Source organism: Ptychodera flava, chromosome 22, assembly GCF_041260155.1.
Source record: "Ptychodera flava strain L36383 chromosome 22, AS_Pfla_20210202, whole genome shotgun sequence".
NCBI lineage: Eukaryota > Metazoa > Hemichordata > Enteropneusta > Ptychoderidae > Ptychodera > Ptychodera flava.
This window is the reverse complement of record NC_091949.1, coordinates 12304662-12326631: the sequence shown is the minus strand read 5'-3', so window position 1 is coordinate 12326631 and position 21970 is coordinate 12304662. Positions and strand designations below refer to the sequence as shown.

At 36.5% G+C, this 21970-nt stretch overlaps 1 protein-coding gene and 1 long non-coding RNA gene across 2 annotated transcripts; one reads left to right on the top strand and one right to left on the bottom strand.

The window, feature by feature from the left end:
• The first annotated feature begins 1372 nt into the window (after nt 1-1372).
• Nucleotides 1373-11408, top strand: LOC139122707 (uncharacterized). Its single transcript, XR_011549518.1, has 3 exons — nt 1373-1530; nt 3709-5464; nt 8415-11408. It is a non-coding gene; the product is annotated as an uncharacterized lncRNA (long non-coding RNA).
• Nucleotides 11409-15127: 3719 nt separating this feature from the next.
• On the bottom strand, nt 15128-18403 carry LOC139122704 (ADP/ATP translocase 3-like). The gene is made up of 2 exons (XM_070688328.1): nt 18192-18403; nt 15128-16430 (listed from the first exon to the last, which is right to left on the bottom strand). The coding sequence occupies exons 1-2, from the start codon at nt 18300-18302 to the stop codon at nt 15660-15662; spliced, it is 882 nt and encodes a 293-aa protein (XP_070544429.1). The 5' UTR covers nt 18303-18403; the 3' UTR covers nt 15128-15659.
• Between the last annotated feature and the right edge of the window lie 3567 nt (nt 18404-21970).

Genomic DNA, 21970 nt, shown 5'->3' with positions numbered 1-21970 from the left:
CAGACCTGTCAGATATCTACCAGCAGAGTTTCTCATGCATAGGATAATACCATTAATTAAATTTAAAGGAAGATGGTCAATGGGTGATATAAACTGAATGATGAAAACAGGTAGGAAAAATGCACCAGAATATTCCTTCTCCTACAGAAACGAGTTGACGATTTCTTTCCTTCTAATAAAAGTGGACAATCTTCAGGGTAGCCAGAAAATTTAATTTTCTATTCAACAATCCGAACCAACGTCTCATTCTTACTTAAGCTGTGACAGTCTCTTATCCAATGTTGGAAATGATATTAAACTGTTCAAAGGTCGTTTATTTTATGAAAATTGCCTGCTTTTCCGCTAGGCGACGTTCAGATGTTTCGAGTTTTTCTGGGCGTTGGTTGGAGTCTTAAAAGCCGTAGTTTCGATTTTCGGCAATCTTTCGAATTAAGTAGCTATCATTTGTATTGGGTATTATTTTGTGTATGTTCTGAAGTTAGAAGAATTATCAGGCGGAGCATGGACTGATAGAAAATATTGTGACATGCGTTAATCACGATGCACAAACAATCAGACTCCGCTGTAAATGGTCGAATATTTTAATTAATGAAGATTTTACAAATCAAACAAGTATAAGATTAGACAAAGAGAAATGACTAGATATGTTTGTTCCAAAGGACATCTTGGTTCAATCTTCTAGATTATGTTAATAAAGGAGTTCAGTTACACGTATTAAATACATCCAGCCATCGCGAAACGTCATGATCAGATGATCACGTGCTTCAGAGACTAGTACGTTTTAAGGTTCATATGTGGAATGCAATTCTGCACGTAGTTGTCAATAAGTATACGACAAGGCTCATCATATCAAAATTTTCAGAGTTTTTGTTGTTTATCTATATGTAGTCGCGTAGGGCCTAAATGCAAGGCCTTATCTTCCCACAAAACGTATGAATATTTTTTCAAGAAATATATGAATATATTCAACATGCAGCACATCAATACGGTAATTGCCCGCTCTACACTTACAGTTCATTCTGTCTGTCCTCATAACCACAATCGTTCATTGATTTAAAAGACGCAATGAAGACGTGGTACATATTTTAATCTTATCCAATTTTGGGGCAAATCCCATGCCATTCTACTCACATGAGAATTTGTTGTTGCCCGACCCGCACCGTTTATTTCATGTATTATTCTCTATTGTTTCAAAAACTTCCAAAAGCATGCATATTTGTGCTACTTGTCTGGAATACGGATATAAAGTGTGAATCTTTCTAGTATATGAGGTTTGCTAAGTCCGAATAAGAGACTGCATATCATAAGTGCAAGTTGAAGGTCGCTTGTCGGTGAATCACCTTCGATTAGCGCCCTCTAGTGTTTACGCAACGCAGGGTCAATGATGGCGGATGAGCCGCTATCGAAATTACGTATCAAGAGATTAGAGGCCAGTGTAGAACGCTTATTTTCGTGTTATATACCTTGCATTGGTGCTATTAGCTATTCTACCTTCGGTGTCAACGTTGTGCAGCCCAAAATAATTCGCAGGTACGTAATTTTATCCACTGTTGTGTCATCTTTGGAACATCATCATTGACGGTGGCCCCAGACAATCGCAGGTCACTCTCGTTGTAAACAATATTCCATATATGTCCTCCAACTGGGTCATTCAATCTTTCTCCGATTTTGGATGTTCTTTGAGGAAAATATGATATATTTTTGTTCTAAAATTGTATACAATGACCCGTGCGAGGAAAATTACGTATATTCCTTTGCTAGACAGATGTAAATGACGCAAATTCTCTATGAAGTGGTAGCGGAATGCGAGGATTGTATCATAGCAGTGAACGCCCCCACTTTCCTAATAGCAGAGATTGTCGCACGTCGCGTTACCGGGTTACCTTTGAGACCGAAACACCATCTTCGGTATCAAATTTTGAGCGGTAATTCTTGTTACTGTTGACCCATGCCTTAAAATTGCGAGGCGTCATGAAAACTCATTGATGATATTGTTTTGATAATTGGATAGCATGTTTACATGGATACAACTATTTGCAGTAAAGAATTGTCTCCACATATACACTCTCCGCCCGGACCGATGTTTCTTGATCACGTTTACCAGTAGCATTGTTTTCTCGTCAAACTTGTATTACCTTCCGAGCAACAGTAGACAGATAGATATGCACCACTTCAATTGACTATTTACAGCGCCTGCCATGCGTGACATCATGGAAGGTCTCTTTTTACATCCATGTGACATGTTAAAGTGGGACATGCATAATTAGCATATGGTAGTCCACAGTTTATGGTGATAAATATTATGACGTGCTTTGCTGGAGTGTCGTATTCTATAGATGCTATCTTTTCCATCAAATGTTCATACAAGCTATTCGTATTCTTGACCGCGGAGTGACGTCACTTTCACCTCACGCACGCGAGTGAGGTGAAATGGGATTTGACTATACAGGACAGTCAACAATGCAGAAATTATGTGACAAAGTACAGAACTTAGTGTTTATCATTGACATAATGTTGAAACTTTGAATACTTTTGTAAATGTTGAAAAATCCACACTTCAATATTTGTTCTCACGGCAGTGTGACGCAAAAATGACGTAAAATCCGCAAGTTCCCGGATGTCCGCGGTCAAGAATATGAGGCTGTACAGAGAAAAGCAGGGCCTTGTACATTACCACAGAGGTAAAACGGTCAAACAAACATGGCAGCCTAGCAATGGTTAGCATATGCCTTACTACTTAAATTTTTTTGAGATTTTCAGTATTTTAACGCGGGTTTTAGGGATTTTATCTTCTCTGTTAGTGAATTTTTTAATGTGAGACAGATCATAGACTGTAGAGAAAGGGTCTCTGTGGACCGTTTGCAATGTTTGAGGTAACGTTGATACCAAGCATATGAGTCACTACACATATTAAACATGAACTTGAAATTTTACCGACTTAAGGTAGTATGCACCTTGAAAGTGAAAGACTTTAACTTTTGCTCAAAATTTTCTGAATGAAACTTTCAACCATTCTCTTACCAAATCAACAATAAAAATCGGGGTCACTGTGCAAATTCATGGACTAGATAAACAAATTATTCTATATTTCACTATATTTGAAATTCAAAATGGCCACCATCCCTGTGTTAACCCTATGGGAAAAATTACGTTATAGATTTTCGAAAAACTAAGACGGTGAAAGTTTTTGTTACTCAATGAGTTTTAAAATGAGTCCCCACAAGTGGTAGATCAGAAAAGAATTGTAGAAAATTGAGAGCCCAAATATCTGTCCCCGAGGCACGTACCTTAAACACAACTACAGGGAAAATGGAGGGAATATGTACAGGCAGTGAATTCCTAGGCAGTAAGGGCTTTAATCAACTGAAATTCTGAGGGATAAATCATTTTGAAATCATTTCCCCAGATAATTTGACTGACGTGTTTTATATCCTTATGATTATGCAGTAAACTTGGCAATGCTACTGATGACGTCATAATTCAAGTTTAATTGATCTGCCAATTTACTGTAACCATTTCCTTATTAAGGAATCCATGCAAAAATTATGTAAGATGTTAAATGAATATTACAGTCAATTTGCACATGATTTAACAAAGGGACCAGAAACTGTTCACATTAGTTAGGTTTCTGGTTTCGAAGGTTTCAAAGTGTCGACCAATGTTCAGTTCAATTCTAACGCAAACTGTCCCTTTAAATTTTTCCCACAGCGTTTTCCCAAGGCACTATTCAGGGATATCCACTTGCCTGTTCTTCAACACACAGCTTGGAATTGGACTTTACATCTACAACAGGCCGATTTTCAAGAAGGCTTCCACGTCTCAAAGGATAAGATGGACAGTGTATCTCACCGTCATGTTTAACTTTGGCTCTGTGCTCTTTTGGGCGGCCACCAAAAACCTGCTTCCAGAGAAAGCCTTTATTCGGGTCCTATTTGCAATATCGTCGAGCATTTGTTGCCTCATACTGGGTTGGCAATACCTGGATTTTGTTGACAATGCGTGTGAGGAATCTGAACACTGAAAGAAACTCTTGGCCCACCTTTCTGCTTGATTTTAATATCTTCGACCCCCCCTGTTTTTACCATGGAATGGTCCAATTAACTACTGATAACAATGGGTTGTTCTACAATTCAGGGAACGTTGGATTGAGTGTGAAAGGGTCATCCAGTTTTTTTCGCCGATTATGCAAACAAAAGAGGTGGCTGTAGGCGGTGCATTGATTACAGAAGGAACATTACTAGAATTTTACTGGCTGTGATTGTGATGAATACTGAGGCTCGTACAGGAACATTTAACGAAACCTCTCAAAAAAATTGATCCACATTTAAGGAAACCTTTCAATAAGACAGAAAATAGTCCTGTGCAATTCAACGGTGAATGATATGACCAGTTGTATGAAAGTCAAGTTCAACCATCGATTTGACCTTTGAAATTGACTTCAACTCTATTGAGTGGCAGCCGAAACTTTTATTGACCAGACCTGCTAAAGTCAACTACAGCATTTATTAACCTATCCTATGAAGGTCAATTACAGCCTCTGTTGATTAATCCTGTGAAGGTCAACTACAACTCTTACTCAAAGAGAGACAATTCGCACAACTCTGATTAACATTGACATACTTGTGGCCATCTCTTACGACTGACCAATAATAACTGCCAGTTTCAGTCACATGACAGTGAAGGCCAATAGATAAAAAGAAGATGAAGACCCCTCAGCCAATAAGGCAGTACCTTTGAAGATCAAGAAAACAGCTTTCTAAATCAAAAACATCCCTTTGAATTGATTTCATTCAGCATAAAGAGACTGTGTACACCACACTTGTTGACTCGTAACTGTTAGAAAAGAAGACCAATGAAATCAAAAGTGTAATTAGCACTGTAGATATAAAAAATTAAGAACTGGAACACTGATGTACCTGATGCAGCCTGCAGAGAAAAGTGAGACAGGATTAAATTCATGTGCTTAACTTTATGATCAACTTGCATCAAGGATGTGGCTGAAGATTTCAATGCCATGTTGCATGCACTGCCTCAGAATCACAATGACCAATGCTGTATTTGTGAGAGTTGAATCATCCTCACCTTTTCAAGAGAATTTTGTCACACAAAAGATGCAGCATTAACAAGCCGTGTTGACGTTGAAGCTATTGCAATGATCCACTGCCAATGATGTACTCATTCCGACACTGGTCTGCAAATCCCAACGGCGAAAACCATACAAGGTGCTTTTGTTTCAGGAAAACGGTAACACTGCCAGCAGTTGGGTTCGGAACCTCAACGACGCTTCCCTGTGAATTGCTTGTCCGGTCAACACACTGCCAAAAGGTGTACCTCATTTGTTTTTACAACTAGTGAAGAAATACAATCTGAGCTGCATCCATCAATAATTCCAAGTTTACACTGAAAGTTGATAATCGTAATACATCTAGTTGTGCAGTGAAACCAAATCTTAATACTATAAAAGGTAGGATTACTGATTGTTGTCAATAAATAATGGGAAAGTGATGAATCTCCGTGAAATATTAAAGCACTCTCTTCTTGAGCTCAGTGCTCAAAATTGAGCCTTTGCTATGATTAGTGCTGTACATTTCAATGTGTATTTCTCTAGTTCTTTGGTAAGTTACATGACATGATGGAGTTGAATCTTGACAAGGAATCCATCAGAATGCATTTACTGCGTTTCAAAGCCATAATTTTTGCAGTTAAAAATATCGAGAAAGCAATCAAAAATTTTTCATCGTGTTTACACTTGCATTTAGCGAAAGACATCTCACAAATCACATTAATTGGTTAAATAAATCATGAAGATAAATCATTTCCCTGATAATATGTTAGTCCATCACATAAACAGAACAAAATGGTTTCAAGTACTTGTAAATTTCTTGAGTATGTACAGGGATTTAACATGACGGTTATTCTGGAAATTCTTATGTAATGCGACATTCTCACTTATTTTCATTGGTTTATGGGTTGTACCATTAAGAAGAAGGGGTGTCAGGCATGTAGTGATTTGTAAGTGTGTCATCTCATGTAAAGCAATTAGCTAACTATCTTTTTATTAATAACTGGCAGAGGCCATGTATTTATTACATAACTCGGCAAGATTTTGATAATTATGGAATTACCTGATCATCTGTGCTTATAGTTTGTCATGTAATGAGGCTGTTACAGTAATGTTTTATATATGCCTGATTATCTTTGAGTACATTAGGGGACGACTGCATTAACTTGCATGGTACCTGAAACCCGAGTCCTTGCCTGAGCAACTCGGGTGACAAACAGAAGACTTTTAATCCCCAAGGTGTGAATGTTCCATTGTTATGTTTATCTAATCCAGCTGGTGCCATTGTAGTGCCATTGTAGGAAAGGCAGGTCTGTGAAATTGATCCTCTAGGGAAGTAGGGTATTCCTAAGTTAATGGAGCCTTCCCGTAATGAGCTGACAATCTCCATTTTGTATTGACTTCTATAAAACCAAGCTTTTGACAGATGATATACTCTGTGTTGAATTTGGAATGATACAGTTTGAAAGATTGCAGGTCATAGGTCAAAGGTCATTGAAAATCATAGATCAACTTGGTAAACTTTGTATGGAATTTCACATCAATGTTATCAAAGATGGTATACTCTGTGGAATTGTGGGTGACAGTTTTTTGAAGATTTAAGGTCATAGGTCAGAGAAGGTTATTGAGGGTCATAGGTCAAAGGTGGTATAGTTTGTGTGGAATCTGGAATTGCAACGAGCGTAAAGTTGGCGTCATACTCATCCTCATCCTCAGCTTCAGGGGTCACGTGAAAATGAGGATGAGGATGACGCTACAGCGTCAGCTTCACCGGCGTCAGATCGATTATTCCCAATGCGTCTGATGGAATATAAAGTGTAAAAACGACTTTAAAATGTGCTCGAAGTTACATATCACTGTAAATGTTAATCAAAACACAGTGGGGTTTGTATTTCATAATATTTAGTAACCTCTCCTCTTAATATCCGTTTCTCACGATGTAGTTACAACGCAATATTCTTAGCCCTTAAAGTTCAAAGGTATAATACCTTGACTTTTCAGACCTCAAGTCATAGTTTTACAATTTAATTGTTTTATATGTCCTCTGAATAATTAGGGCTTTCATATCGCCTCTCATGGTGGCGATTTTTACACATTTCGGACCATGTATACCCTTTTTGCACCAATTTTTGGAAAATCTTAAAGCAAGAGTTGAGAGGATACCAACAAACACATCCACGGATCCATGGACTGAAAATTACGAATATTTCCAAAAAACTAGCCTGCATCTTCGGATATGACGCTGAAGCTATGCTGAGTAGCGTCATTTTCAGTGTCAGCTAGAAAGGTCACCTGAGGCTGAGGATGAGGATGAGGATGACGCCAACTTTACGCTCGTGGAATTGCACAGTTTGAAAAGTTAAAGATCATAGGTCAAAAAGACATCGAAGGTCATAGGTCATAGATGGTATACTTTGTATGGACTTTGGAATGACACAATGTTGAAGGTCATAGGAACTCTGACTTTAAATATGACATTGTCTTAAAAAATACAAGCAACCTAGTGTTGTAAAACTAGTTACCAACAGACGTGCACACTAGAATGAACAGACATCAATTTAAGTTGTATAAACGGTACGGTCTGTGTTAGATTCGTATCGTAGAAAAAAATCATCATAATATGACAACCAGCATTAAAATGTGATCATTTGTATATTTGATTTAGAAATTACAGCATTTACACTAGCTGAGCTACACAATTATAACATTCTACGTTTTGACAGTCATTTCTAGACTAGAAATACTGGTTGTGCATTTAGGAGATCTCCATTTTTATTTTCAAACATCCATGTGCCCATTATCTCAAATCTGAAATATGGATTCATTTCATCAGGTTCATTTACAAGTGAAGGGTAGAGATTTAGATGGGTCCTCATGAAAATCGTCAAAATTCATGAAAGTCCTTGAAAGATTTTTGATTCTCAGTGTAGTGTTGTCTGTTGGTTGGACAGAGGTAGATATTCGTGGGGAGGTGGGGGGGGGGGAATCGAGGAAGAGAAAGAAAGGGAGAAGCAGGCTAGCTTTGCATTCGTAATATCCTTGTTGTGTGCCTTGGATGTGTTCTGTCCATATAGCTGAATCACAAACATGTATATAGATTTTAGAAAGTGTCATTTCACAAGAAAGCCTGCCACAGGAGTCGCAAGCTCTACCAAGGAAGAGTGCAGGATTTCAAAAATGCTGTTTCATTGAATGTCAGTATTGATTGTGTTATCATGAATTTTAACAGGTAGAATGTGATTAATAAATTTGTCTATGCTAATAATTACTGGGGGAGTGATAATTTGTAATCAGAAATCATATGACTTGCTGTGACATGATTAGTATTGTAATCAGAATTATTTTATTTTAGAAATGGTCAAAGTTTCCATGATTAATAGCAGGACCATAGTACTTCTACACTAGAAATCTGTGACAAGGCAGAACCCCGGGAAAGTTCACACATCCAAAATAAACAGGGTAAAAAAGGACCAGGACATCAGCAAAAAATGTCAGAGTTGTAACCTAGGTCCATACATCACCAGGACTGACAACTTATTTGAAAACCAGTGTGTACAATTGACATATGATCATCATGTGATCACTTGGTGCAATGGACATAAAGACTGCTAGAAACCAACCATAAGATGTCAATGGCTACACAGACACTGACACAACCGGACCAGATTATGACTGTACAGACAGCCTGAAAGTGTCCAGCTAGCTAGGGAGATAGCAAATCAGACTCTTAGATTAGTGGACAAGTTTTAGGCCTTCTGCCACATGTACACTTTCCTTCACAAATATTGATGTTTGCATTGTGCTGGTTGCAAAGCAAACAAGTTAACAAACTTTAAGGTGTGAATTTGAAGCCCAACAGATTATTTAAATGAAACCAGCATTTCATGACCTTAGGTCAAAGTTCAAAGGTATCAAGCTCCTTATAGCAATATCATTATCAATATGCATGTATGTTTATTGTTCTTTTATTACAAATGATAGTGTAGGAGATGAGGAGGGGCACTGCAATACTTATTAGAAATTTGAGGAGAAGGCACATGTTTACGTATATGATGTGTAATAATACTAAAATGCAATTTATTTGTCTTAAAGTGTGGACACTTTGCGTACTCTGATATTGTATATGGTCTATATAGTAGCGCAGAACCAGTTTGTTTCACACCATGCAATGGCCAATCTTCAGCAATCTGCTTGCAATAGGACTAATACATTGTCCCCTGTAAACACGATTGCCAAAGCTATGATGTTGAATTTTTACATGTCAATGCATCAACTGTTCCTAATCGAGGTGCATGTTTTCAGTGAATTGTAAAATTTTTAAGTACTTTGATGCAAGACTGATTATTAGATCTGGTTTTCTGAAATGAAAAATGCATAAGAAGTAACTTGGGAAAGTTGGGTAGCAAATTTATAGTTTTGAGGAAGTTCAATATGTGATTGCTGGTGTGTTTAAAATGTGTCATATATTGCTGCTACAAAGGACTTACTATAATGCAAATGAGCATGTCTTGCGGACTGTTTTGTCATTTCTGCTTAGTTTCATTTCTCTGTTTCCATTCACTTTCTGGTTATAAGTTGGGTCCTCAACAGATGTTTCATGGCTAATATTCATGAAATTTACCCATTGAAATGAAAACATTGCATCTCCCAGTCAATAATGATGTAACTCAATGTGCATAGTGATATGCTTTATTGATGGGTCTTTGCTAATTTTTGTGAGAATCAAATTTATGACCTTTCTTTACCTTATTTTCATATGTAGGTGAAAGGTCATATAAATAACTATTATAATTTAATGTGCACTGTGACATAGTGGGAATGCATTCTGAAGCAGTGATGTTACCAGTGTCTGTCGTTGATAAAACTTGGTAATGGAGTTTTTTGACGGGAGCTACTTGAAAGTCATACACAGAAAATTCTTGGTACCACTTGTGAAAAGAGAATATGTATGGTGTTCTTTTAGCAGTCTATAAATGTTGAAGATGTAATAATTCAGCTTAACTCATCTTACATTGATAGTAAATGTAATTTTTAGAAACAAAAAAGAATAATCTGAGGATGGGAATCAGTTTGAAGTCAGTTTAATTTTCAACCGAGAGTTTTTCTTTTCTCACAAACCATCGCCACTGGAAGTGGTGGAAGACTTTATTTTTCTAATATGTTGCATCAATTATTGATATTATTATTTCCGTCGATCTGAGAAACTGTTCTGGAGTTTTTCTTGAAACTCAACTCATCTGTGACGTTTCTTTACCTGGAATGTGGACATGCGCCCTCAGTGTTGAAAAGTTGAATGTCTACTGTGGGTACACACTGTACTTCAGTATTCTTGTATTGTAGCTGAATGTATGCCTACACATATTAAAGTAATGTTCAGCATAGCACAGGAAATTTCCCCAGAGGATAGGGGAAGGGGTCAGTCAAAGTTGTTATCACGCAGGTCAAATCCCGCTTTTTTTAGGTAGCAATTCCCTTCACCTATTATTGGGAATGTTTGCAGTATATATGAAGATGCTTGATTTTCAAATAAACTCACTGCAATATTGTAATTCAGTTTTTTCACCACCTGGTAACAATGGCAACTTACTTAGTATTATAAACACTTCAACATTGTTATGCTCATGATAATGTGCAATTCATTCAGTCAAGGTGTTTTTGCGTTTTCACGCTTGGAATGATGATGCATAGACCGGTCATTTATCCCTCAGATTCAGTGCTCTGATATCATCCTGTGATGGCACACTATTTATGAAATCATAACAACAAAAATAATGAAATTTATGCACCTCAGATATTTTAATTTCCTTCAAATGTGACTTGTAATGTTTTCCTAATATTTTAGTTTCCTTCAAATGTGTCACAAACAAGCTCTGACATCACAATATACTTTGTTTTGCTGACTTAGATATTTATACTATGCTCAATGTTAATATCATTTACACTTATGGTATACCTTATCAGCACAAATTTATTTAATATTCTGAATTTTTCATAAAGCAGCTCATTACACAAGTTTTCTTTCTTTTAATAGAATAACATTTATATTTATCTGTAAGTTATGTGGTGTTTAACATCATAAAAATTTATTTATCCAAAATTTTTTATGTCTCTGTTTAACATGAAGTTTTGTCAAGTTTATTTGCTTGTTGAAATTAATTGCTGTAAAGCATGTATGTGAAAATAGAATTGCAATTGACTATATTTAGAGACCAGATATGGGTTTTTGAAGCTTTTTACACTGGGTTCTTGGTATCCAAGGTGTACTGCCGAGTCTCTGAGTTATAATTCACTGGAGATATATTTAATCTGCTGAAATAAATTCAACTCTAGTGAGAGTAGTACTTTACCAATGTCTTGTTTGGTTTCTTCAACCCTTTCACCAACATGGTTTGGCCCCAAACCATTGTTATCAATGGAAAGTGTGGACCGGTTTACAGGTAATCAGGGATGAACAGGTTGAGAATATTTGACTGTATCAATGGGGCCTCAGGCTGAATAACAGGCAACTAAACAAAAGAAATAAACAAGTGACCTAGTGGTTGATAAACAGCCGCAAAAATAGACTATTGATAATTTCATCATAATTTAAACATATCACATTAAGATCACCCCTAGGAACATGTCTACCACAAATCAAAGCTATCAGACAAGTAGTTTTTGAGAAACACATTTGTAAGCATTTCGAGCTGAAATTGTAAAAAAATGCTGGTCCACTCACTAGGTATATAGCTATTGATGTTGACCCTCGATTCAACTGTAAACATCATACTGTATGAGATTCACAGTCAGTAGGGCAGAATTGTGTCATACTTTCCATTTTTTCTGCCCATCTCACACTGGACATCCCATGTGACTGTGGATTTTGTGTCAAACAATGGTGGTGAAAGGGTTAAACAGACATAAAATACGCATACCCGGACTTCTATTCTCAAAAAACAGGCAATTTAATTATTTGCATGTGAAAAAAAATATTGCATGTTCTCATCCTGCATCCAAGATCAAAAGTTGCTACACTACTTCAGCCTCACACTTCGGTCCTTGGCCTTTGATAAGCTATCCAAGCAATGCTGCAAGCACCTGTTATCACTAATGGTTTGTCCCAAACCATTGTTATGAAAGGTGAGAGTGGACCTGTTTACAGGGAATTATATGGGGGCCCGTTCTAGTCAAAATTATGTTTTATTAATTTTAGTATGTTAGAATTAATTTTATGTAGACTAGAATTAATTTACAAGCACCTCGAATTAATTGTACGTTTCTTTTAATTAATTTTTATATGCTTTAATTAATTTTGTGTAGTCATGACGAATTAATTTTATGTGTTCCAATTAATTATTTCTGCTTATCTTTGCTGTAATTATGTAATCTAGAATTAATTTTGCTAACATTTCAAATTATTTATATGTTTTTTATGTGCGGAATTAATTTTATGTAGTCTAGATTTAATATATTAATTCCTTCAATTAATTTTGGGTTCAAAATGTTTTCACGTGCTGCAATTAATTTAATGTGTGCTAGAATTAATTTCTACTAGTGTCTTGAATTAATTATGTGTTTGAGCGAATTAATTATATGTGTTCGCTCCAATTATTTATATGTGTTTGTTCGAATTAATTTTATGTGTTTGCTCGAATTAATTATATGTGTTTGCTCGAATTATTTTCGGCCGATCCCACAGTCCTTTGCGCACGCTTTCTTAAATCAATATGGCGGCTCCCGACCGGAGTGGTATTATTCAGGCGCTCGAACCGTGATCTGTGAAAATGGAAATCAATAAACTGATCACAAAAACTTTTGTAGTGTCTCCTGTCTGAGGGATCGTGTATGTGATTGCCCATAGAGCGAAGCCCGACCAATTTTGTGTTTACGTCAGACGCGAACGTTCACCCTTTCTATCGGGCTTTGCCAATCATCGTGTACTGTAGTGTAGTGCAGTGTAGCCTAGAATCCTATTCGTCCGCTTGCCTCCGTACCTCCAGGGGCAAGCGGACATATAGGATTCTAGGCTAAGTGCGGTGCAGTGTGTACCGTAAGCGTACGCAGCATTCGAAAAGAAATCTGCCGAACAGATATCTACGAATATGAAAACCAATAAAGAACTTAACAATGACCACCAGGAAATGTCTCCAAGCTTGATTACTGTCAAATGTCCCTAATTACAAATATAGCATTCGGCAGTTTCACCTCTATCTGACAGGCTTCGCTACGCGAAGCCGGCCTGAATACCGGAGGAAAACTAACTGGCCGGCTTCGCATAGCGAAGCCTGTCAGATAGAGGTGAAACTGCCGAATGCTATATCTGTAATTAGGGACATTTGACAGTAATCAAGCTTGGAGACATTTCCTGGTGGTCATTGTTACATGTAAGTTCTTTATTGGTTTTCATATTCGTAGATATCTGTTCGGCAGATTTCTTTTCGAATGCTGCGTACGCTTACGGTACACACTGCACTGCACTACACTACCACACGATGATTGGCAAAGCCCGATAGAAAGGGTGAACGTTCGCGTCTGACGTAAACACAAAATTGGTCGGGCTTTGCTCTATGGGCAATCACATACACGATCCCTCAGACAGGAGACACTACAAAAGTTTTTGTGATCAGTTTATTGATTTCCATTTTCACAGATCACGGTTCGAGCGCCTGAATAATACCACTCCGGTCGGGAGCCGCCATATTGATTTAAGAAAGCGTGCGCAAAGGACTGTGGGATCGGCCGAAAATAATTCGAGCAAACACATATAATTAATTCGAGCAAACACATAAAATTAATTCGAGCGAGCACATATAATTAATTCGAGCGAACACATATAATTAATTCGCTCAAACACATAATTACTTCGACCGAACACAAAATTAATTCAAGACACTAGTAGAAATTAATTCTAGCACACATTAAATTAATTGCAGCACATGAAAACTTTTTGAACCCAAAATTAATTGAAGGAATTAATATATTAAATCTAGACTACATAAAATTAATTCCGGCACATAAAAAACATATAAATAATTTGAAATGTTAGCAAAATTAATTCTAGACTACATAAAATTAATTACAGCAAAGATAGGCAGAAATAATTAATTGGAACACATAAAATTAATTTGGCGTGACTACACAAAATTAATTAAAGCATATAAAAATTAATTAAAAGAAACATACAATTAATTCGAGGTGCTAGTAAATTAATTCCAGTCTACATAAAATTAATTCTAACATACTAAAATTAATAAAACATAATTTTGACTAGAACGGGCCCCATAGAATTAGGGGTGGGCAGGCTGATGTTGAAAATAATGCAGCTGAGCATGAATCCAATATTCTCCAGTGTTGTTGTTGTCTTTGTGACTGCATGGAAAATCAAAATGCAATGGGCTGCCTGTTTTTACATAAGTATGGGCAATGTAAGTAAATAAGCCTCTTCTAGACAAGGTGAATCTTGCAGACCACTGTCTCAAAAAATATAGTTTCACATTCAATTTACATTTGTTTTGCATTTAATAAATTTTAGTGAGATCTCTAAAAAAATATACAACAAAATTTGTTATTCAGAAGAATAATATTTTTTCCACAAAATACATAGTTACTTTCTTAAAAATTTAATCATGTAAGGAGCTCAGATTAAAATGCACTGAGTGCTGAAAGGAAACAACCTAGAGCTGTCCCCATTGATGCTTTCAAAGTACATACTCTGTTTGACTTCAACATTTCAAAATAAAGTGAACATCAAATTCAGACTCCAAATAGGCACTGAATGGATGAGATATCAAACCAAATGGAATTTCCGGAAATTAATAGACGTGCAACATTATTGAAAATTTTGCCCATAAATATTCATCTAAATTAAATTTTGCATTTGGGATCTTTAAAACATGAGGAGTAAGATGATTTTTATCTGCAATGGTGTGACTTTTCTCCATCGATACATCCAACAATACCGTACCTTCCTTGAGGGATGCAGGCAGCCTCTGAACTCAGCCAAGGCCAATACACAGGTCTGGCATATGAAATATTGGTAATGATTTTAATACAGTGGTTGATGTAGATTTCAAATGACCTTGGCAGTTGACTGTAAATTGCTTGAAAGCTTTATTGCCGTAATTTTCCATTCAGAATTATCTAGACAATTAAGTTATAGCATCATTGTGGTCTTGATTTTCCGATTCAAAACTGACATTGTCAGACAAGACAGATTGTTGCTGTGATTTTTCATAGCAGCATACGAAACTAAACAGCAAGCGCCCATTTGATGACGTTTTAACGGATACCTGTATATAGGCTAAAGTCAGTGAACCAATATGATTATGAGCCAATAAGTGTGGCATAATGTTGGTTAAAATTCAATCATAAAGCTCAAGTTTTAATCAGTTTTTCACACACTCTGAACCTTTATCTCTGACAAGAGTCCTTTGAGTAGGAATAAAGTTTGAGGTTCTGAACAGTCTTACACATAGATTTTTCTGAAATTTCAAGCAGCTGCTAAAGAAGAATATTTATCTGATTGATTTCACTCAATTTGGCAAGAGAAAACTGAAAGTCAGTCAGTGATAAAACTTTCATGTTCTCCAAATCATGCCGGTGGTTTCTTTTGCGCACGTTACTTGACTAGATCGTACACCACCAACATAAGAGCGCCCCCAACACCACGAAGTATGCTGGTTAAAGCACCTTTATAGTACCCTTTGCCTCCTTCATTGATGTAGATCTTCTTCCAGCAGTCAATGGTGTTTCTGTAGATGACCTTTTCGCGACCGCTTTGCATCATCATACGACACCTAACTGTATCAAATGGATAAGCGATAAGACCAGAGCACAATGTGACAAATTGAGCAATTGCAAAGGAAACAGCAAGATTTCTCTGGTGCTCAGCTGGAACGAATGACTTGGCCGTGTCAAACAAACCAAAATAGGCACTGCGATAGACGATGATACCCAAAATTGATACACTGAAACCACGGTAGAGTCCGCGAAATCCATCTGAACTGAAGATCTTGCGAAAACAATCGATAGAACCTCTGAACTCTCTCTCACTCCTGACACGACCAATATCGGTTGCGAGACGTGTTCTGGCAAAGGCCAGCGGGTAAATGACACACAGGGTCGTTGCTCCCGCAACACCACCGGACAATACATTAGCAAGGAAAAACCGCCGGAACTCTGTTTTTTTGTCAATGCCTGCTACAAAGAGCTTCCCGAACTTGTACTTGAAGGCAAAATTTAATGCTTGACTTGGGAAGATGGTGACAAGACTTACAATATTTCCGCGCCATAGTGAGAGTACTCCTTGTTCAGTGGTCACCCTGGCGAAACAGTTGATGATGCCTCGGTATCTTGTTGACTTCGTTATTGCTGGGTGAGCATCCTGTGCCTGAAAAAGAGAGTAGAAAAATGTTTTGAAAAAAAATTGACGGTTGCATGTAATTTCCATCAACTTTTGAAAACTGGCCCGGTGAATTACAAGCTGAAAATGAAGGAAATTAACTGTCTGTAAATCGATTCTTTCACACAAAGTGGACAGTTAACATCCATGTTAATGTCATTATCAACCTCTCAATACGGATGTTGTCAGTGTTTTTGATTGTAATATATCAGTCCATATAAATCACGTAAAATGCATTGTACCAGCCACAAATTGCAGTTTTCGGCCCACCCTTCGGGTGCCTTATAGTTTAATGTATCATTCAGAGATAGCTATCAGATGCATCTGGGTTTTTGCAACTGGAAAGTTGGTGACACAAATTTTACTCATCATGGTAAAATCTCCAAAGCATGACAAATCCTAATCATCCTTGACTGTTTTCTGTATGAGAAAGTAACATGAACTAATATTTCATAATACATTGTCAACGGTCACATACATTACAAAGGAAGAATGACAAGAAATCTTTTTCCAATGTCAGGTTTTCGAGTAAAAGGTGTATTTTCCATGAAAAACGATTGGAACTAAATTGGGATAATTGGATTGGCAGAATTTCTCAAGAATTTTAGAAATTTCTCTAATTTTACACCATATTTGCTTACCATCTTTAAAATTTTATACACAATTTACGATGCTGTTGAAATCTTATGAGTAAGAATCAGTGCATGATAGTATCTAATGCAATATTGTTCAAAACACATGAACAATATTCACATTTGGATGAAAATATGAGAGTTCGTCTGTAGTTTCTTCATTACTGAAACACTAGTAATAATGTCAGTTTGTCATTTTTCCTCGACCAAAATGAAGCTTTTCGATTGATTTACAGTTAAGTCAGTCAGGGTCTTTTAAAATGTGCCCTGACTCAATTTTATGTTTATGAAGCCTTAAATTCATGAAAAAGTCAGGGGCATTTCAAAAGTGCCCTGACTCAAAATTCGTCAATTAGAGAAATTTTATGCATTTTGTCTCGTTTCTTCAGTACATTTAGACAAAAATGAACTAATTTTCATAAAAATGAATCCGATGAAAGAGGTATGCAATAATCGTTGTGTTTTCGTTGTTTTGTCCGATGAGAACAATATTTCAAATTTTACACTATTCCATCATTTTGTAAAATTTCAGCTGTAAAAATTTCGATTTCGTTACATTTTCCTAATAATTACTCTCATCCAATTTTCCCAAATTAGTTCCAATCGTGTTATGAGTAAAATGATAACCAGCTACTGAAAATAAATAACTCATTTATCATGAAAAGAATGGTAATTAAACTGGTCTTGTCTCAGTTTAGTTTACAGGGGTAGTGGTAATTTATGGCAGCTGTAGCTACTTAGTTATTTTTGCATATCGCAAAGTGTTGCTTGCTTAATAGAACACATATGTATAGGCATATATCTGGCACTTGAAATCTAAGGACAAACCCGTCAAGATATTTTTTCTCATTTTTATTGTAATATGAGAAGATACATACTTATATATAAATTATATATATATATATATATATATATATATATATATATATATATATATATATATATATTATTATTTATTATTATTATTACATAAGGGATTCAGTAACCTTTAGATGTCAATAAAATAATCCACCGCACCCCCCCCCCCGCGTCGAAGAAACTGACCAGTCCCTAGGGCACGGCCTGCCGAGTCATATCGAGGTCATGAACGCAAACTCCACTCGCACAGTTTTCTCACCTGCAGAAGTATCTTTATCCTCTCGATTGGCGCCAAGATCGTTTGAGAGACGGCAACAGAAATCCCTACTGCCCCTAGTGCAATAATCTGTTCGCCTGTAGTAGGTCGCATGCCGTTACTCCGTCAAGTGTCGAGATCTTTTCGGTAAAACAAGAACCAATTTCCACAGCGCGATGGCGCGGCCATATGTGTCACCATAGACTTTTTACGGTCTATGGTGTCACGCACCGTACGTTGAGACTGCGCAAATGGCGTCGCTTAAAGAAATAATCACCAAGCGACCAAACTCGGGTCTGAAAGAGTTAATCAATATTTGTGCCTTTGTACACCTTAATCTTGCACCTTCTGCCGTCTGTACATGTCTTTGCAACGATTATTATTTACAATGATACATTAAATTCAAAGAAGCGGTTTATCCTTCATGTGTTTACAGTCACTATTTTATCTTGCGTGTTATCAGCAAGGCTCACTTGACCTGCTCTCCCAACTGCCATTTTCCCTTTTGTGTGAATCCCGACAGGGATACTTTGTCCCAGGTGTGTCAGGGGTCGAAATTAGCGGTAATCCCGCGTCCACAGACTACCAACTTTTCCCTGGGGCTACCAAAATCCATGAAATGGTAGCCCACACGGACTACCAAAGACCAGGGCATAAAATTCAGTCAGTACTTGGCGTGCCATGTCCGGTCTTTCACTTTTGGACGAGCTAAATGCAGTCAATCCCAGCTTGACACAGTGTTATAGATAGTGTTTGATTATTACGGGGCCTGAGTTTGACTTAAAAAGTACAAATTTAGTTGATCAAGTCGGCTGATGTAAGCGGCAACTTACTGTATCTCTTTTCTACAGAAGATATCACGATTTAATATTGAATAAACATGAAAATATGCAAAGAAAGATCTGATAATGAACATGCTGGTACACTTTTCTGAATGCTAAAATGTCTATAAAAGTTCGCAAAATTATTCTGTCAAAAGTAGTTTCGATATATTCGGAGGAATTTTCCTTTATCGGTGGATCAAGTTTTCTTCCTATCGGGAGGAACCCCTTTTTGGTCTTGTGTGCCTCGTTGATTATACTTGATTACTGAGGAAGAAAGTTTTATCGAAGGTCTGTGATTAGACTGACGACCAAAGAATAACCCGGGAGGGAGTCACTCAGTCTCGTATTGGGTTTGGGTGGGTGGGACTGCACTATACAAGCGATTGTTCCCACTACAAACCACAAACTTTAATATTTCCGTTAAAATGTGAAAAGTCTACATTTTAGGTCAATAAAACCCGACATAATCCACAAAACCTAACCAAAAGTCAAAAGTGTTTGAGCTATGAAGTTGTGCTCGAGTATCAAAACAGGGATCAAACGTCTTACATTTTTGACACTTTCTTGGTCCAGTCTTACAAATGTTTATCTATTTATAGGCGAAAAGGGGCCAAACTGCGGCAGATATGGATACGCCCTTCCAGTAGCGGTGCTCCCGCCGGCCCGTAGTATAACACCATGGAAAGCTCCTAAAATGTAGTATTCTAAGATGAAAATGGTGAAATTCGCTATCGAATTCGCTATCAGGAGCTGCTATCCTTCAAAAGCTACTGACTCAAGATGTTTTGCATTATGGGGCAATATGCAGGAACTTCTGTGAACTCGTTCAACGGAAGACTTAATTTTAACCTCGATTACACAACAAAGATTTACAGCTACGCCTTTCAGTGATGACTGGGTGCACTGTATACAGTATTAAAGTTTGATATATTGCTGTTTCGTATAGCCTAGAAATCAGGGTCAGGTTATTAATAGTTTTATATGTCAGCAATGTGATTAGTCCGTGGGCTAGAGGGGGTCTACGTGCACCCCCCCCCACAGGATAACAAACCTGTATTTTTCAGAACCCTTGGGATCCCTAGAATACGAAATGGAATTTTAACAGAAAAAATATAGGGACGCAATAGCTGTTATGGTCATGTTTTGAAGGGTACCGCAAAATCACGATTTTCCAAGCCAAATGCATTTTCGTCAAATCTGTCTTCTTGTAAGTCATGTGTTGAGCTCATTTTTTAACATAACCTCACTTGTTTGGTATCATTAGAAAGGGAATTTATTCCTCTTTAAGATGACATATTGCACTATGCAATATCTTCTACAGTTTTTGTCAAATATAACCAAAACTTACCCCTTACCCCAAAATTTAACATTACAAATTACAGAAAATCTCAAATTCTACCAATTTTTTAGCTAGGCATAATAAAAAATGCAATGATTTGTCTGAAATCTGTTTTATTTGATACAGGGACATGTCAGAAATATGAAATAGACTTTTAACAGAAAAAATATTGAGAATCTACATCTGTAACAGTCATATTTTGAAGGGTACCGCAAATCATAGTGTTGCAGATTTGCATGCATTTTTGTTAAAACTGTCTTCCTATAAGTTATCTGCTGAGCTTGTTTTTGAATATAACCTGGCTTGTTAGGTATCATTAGAAAGATAACTTACTAATCTTTAGAATGACATATTATAACACGCGATATCTTCTATAGTTTTCATGATATATAACCAAAACTTACCCCATACCCCAAAGTTTACATTGAAAATTTCAGTCATAGCTAAAACCAAATTCTACCATTTTTTTAGCTTGGCACAAAAAATCTGGCCGTTTTTGCTATTAAATCTATTTTATTTGGTACAGGACATGTCAGAATTATGAAATAGACTTTTAACAGCAAAAATATTGAGAATCTACATCTGTAACAGTCATATTTTGAAGGGTACCGCAAAATCATAGTGTTGCAGATTTGCATGCATTTTTGTTAAAACTGTCTTCCTATAAGTTATCTGCTGAGCTTGTTTTTGAATATAACCTAACTTGTTAGGTATCATTAGAAAGATAATTTACTAATCTTTAAAATGACATATTGTAACATGCAATGTATCTTCTATAGTTTTCATGATATATGACCAAAACTTACCCAATACCCCAAAGTTTACATTGAAAATTTCAGTCATAGCTAAAACCAAATTCTACCATTTTTTTAGCTTGACACAAAAAATCTGGCCGTTTTGCTATTAAATCTATTTCATTTGTTACAGAGTCATGTCAGAATTATGAAACAGACTTTTAACAGAAAAAATATTAAGAATCTACATCTGTAACAGTCATATTTTGAAGGGTACCGCAAAATCATAGTGTTGCAGATTTGCATGCATTTTTGTTAAAACTGTCTTCCTATAAGTTATCTGCTGAGCTTGTTTTTGAATATAACCTGGCTTGTTAGGTATCATTAGAAAGATAATTTACTAATCTTTAGAATGACATATTGTAACATGCAATATCTTCTTTAGTTTTCATGATATATAACCAAAACTTACCCCATACCCCAAAGTTTACATTGAAAATTTCAGTCATAGCTAAAACCAAATTCTACCATTTTTTTTAGCTTGACACAAAAAATCTGGCCGTTTTTGCTATTAAATCTATTTCATTTGTTACAGAGACATGTCAGAATTATGAAATAGACTTTTAACAGCAAAAATATTGAGAATCTACATCTGTAACAGTCATATTTTGAAGGGTACCGCAAAATCATAGTGTAGCAGATTTGCATGCATTTTTGTTAAAACTGTCTTCCTATAAGTTATCTGCTGAGCTTGTTTTTGAATATAACCTAGCTTGTTAGGTATCATTAGAAAGATAATTTACTAATCTTTAGAATGACATATTGTAACATGCAATAATTTCTATAGTTTTTATGATATATAACCAAAACTTATCCCATACCCCA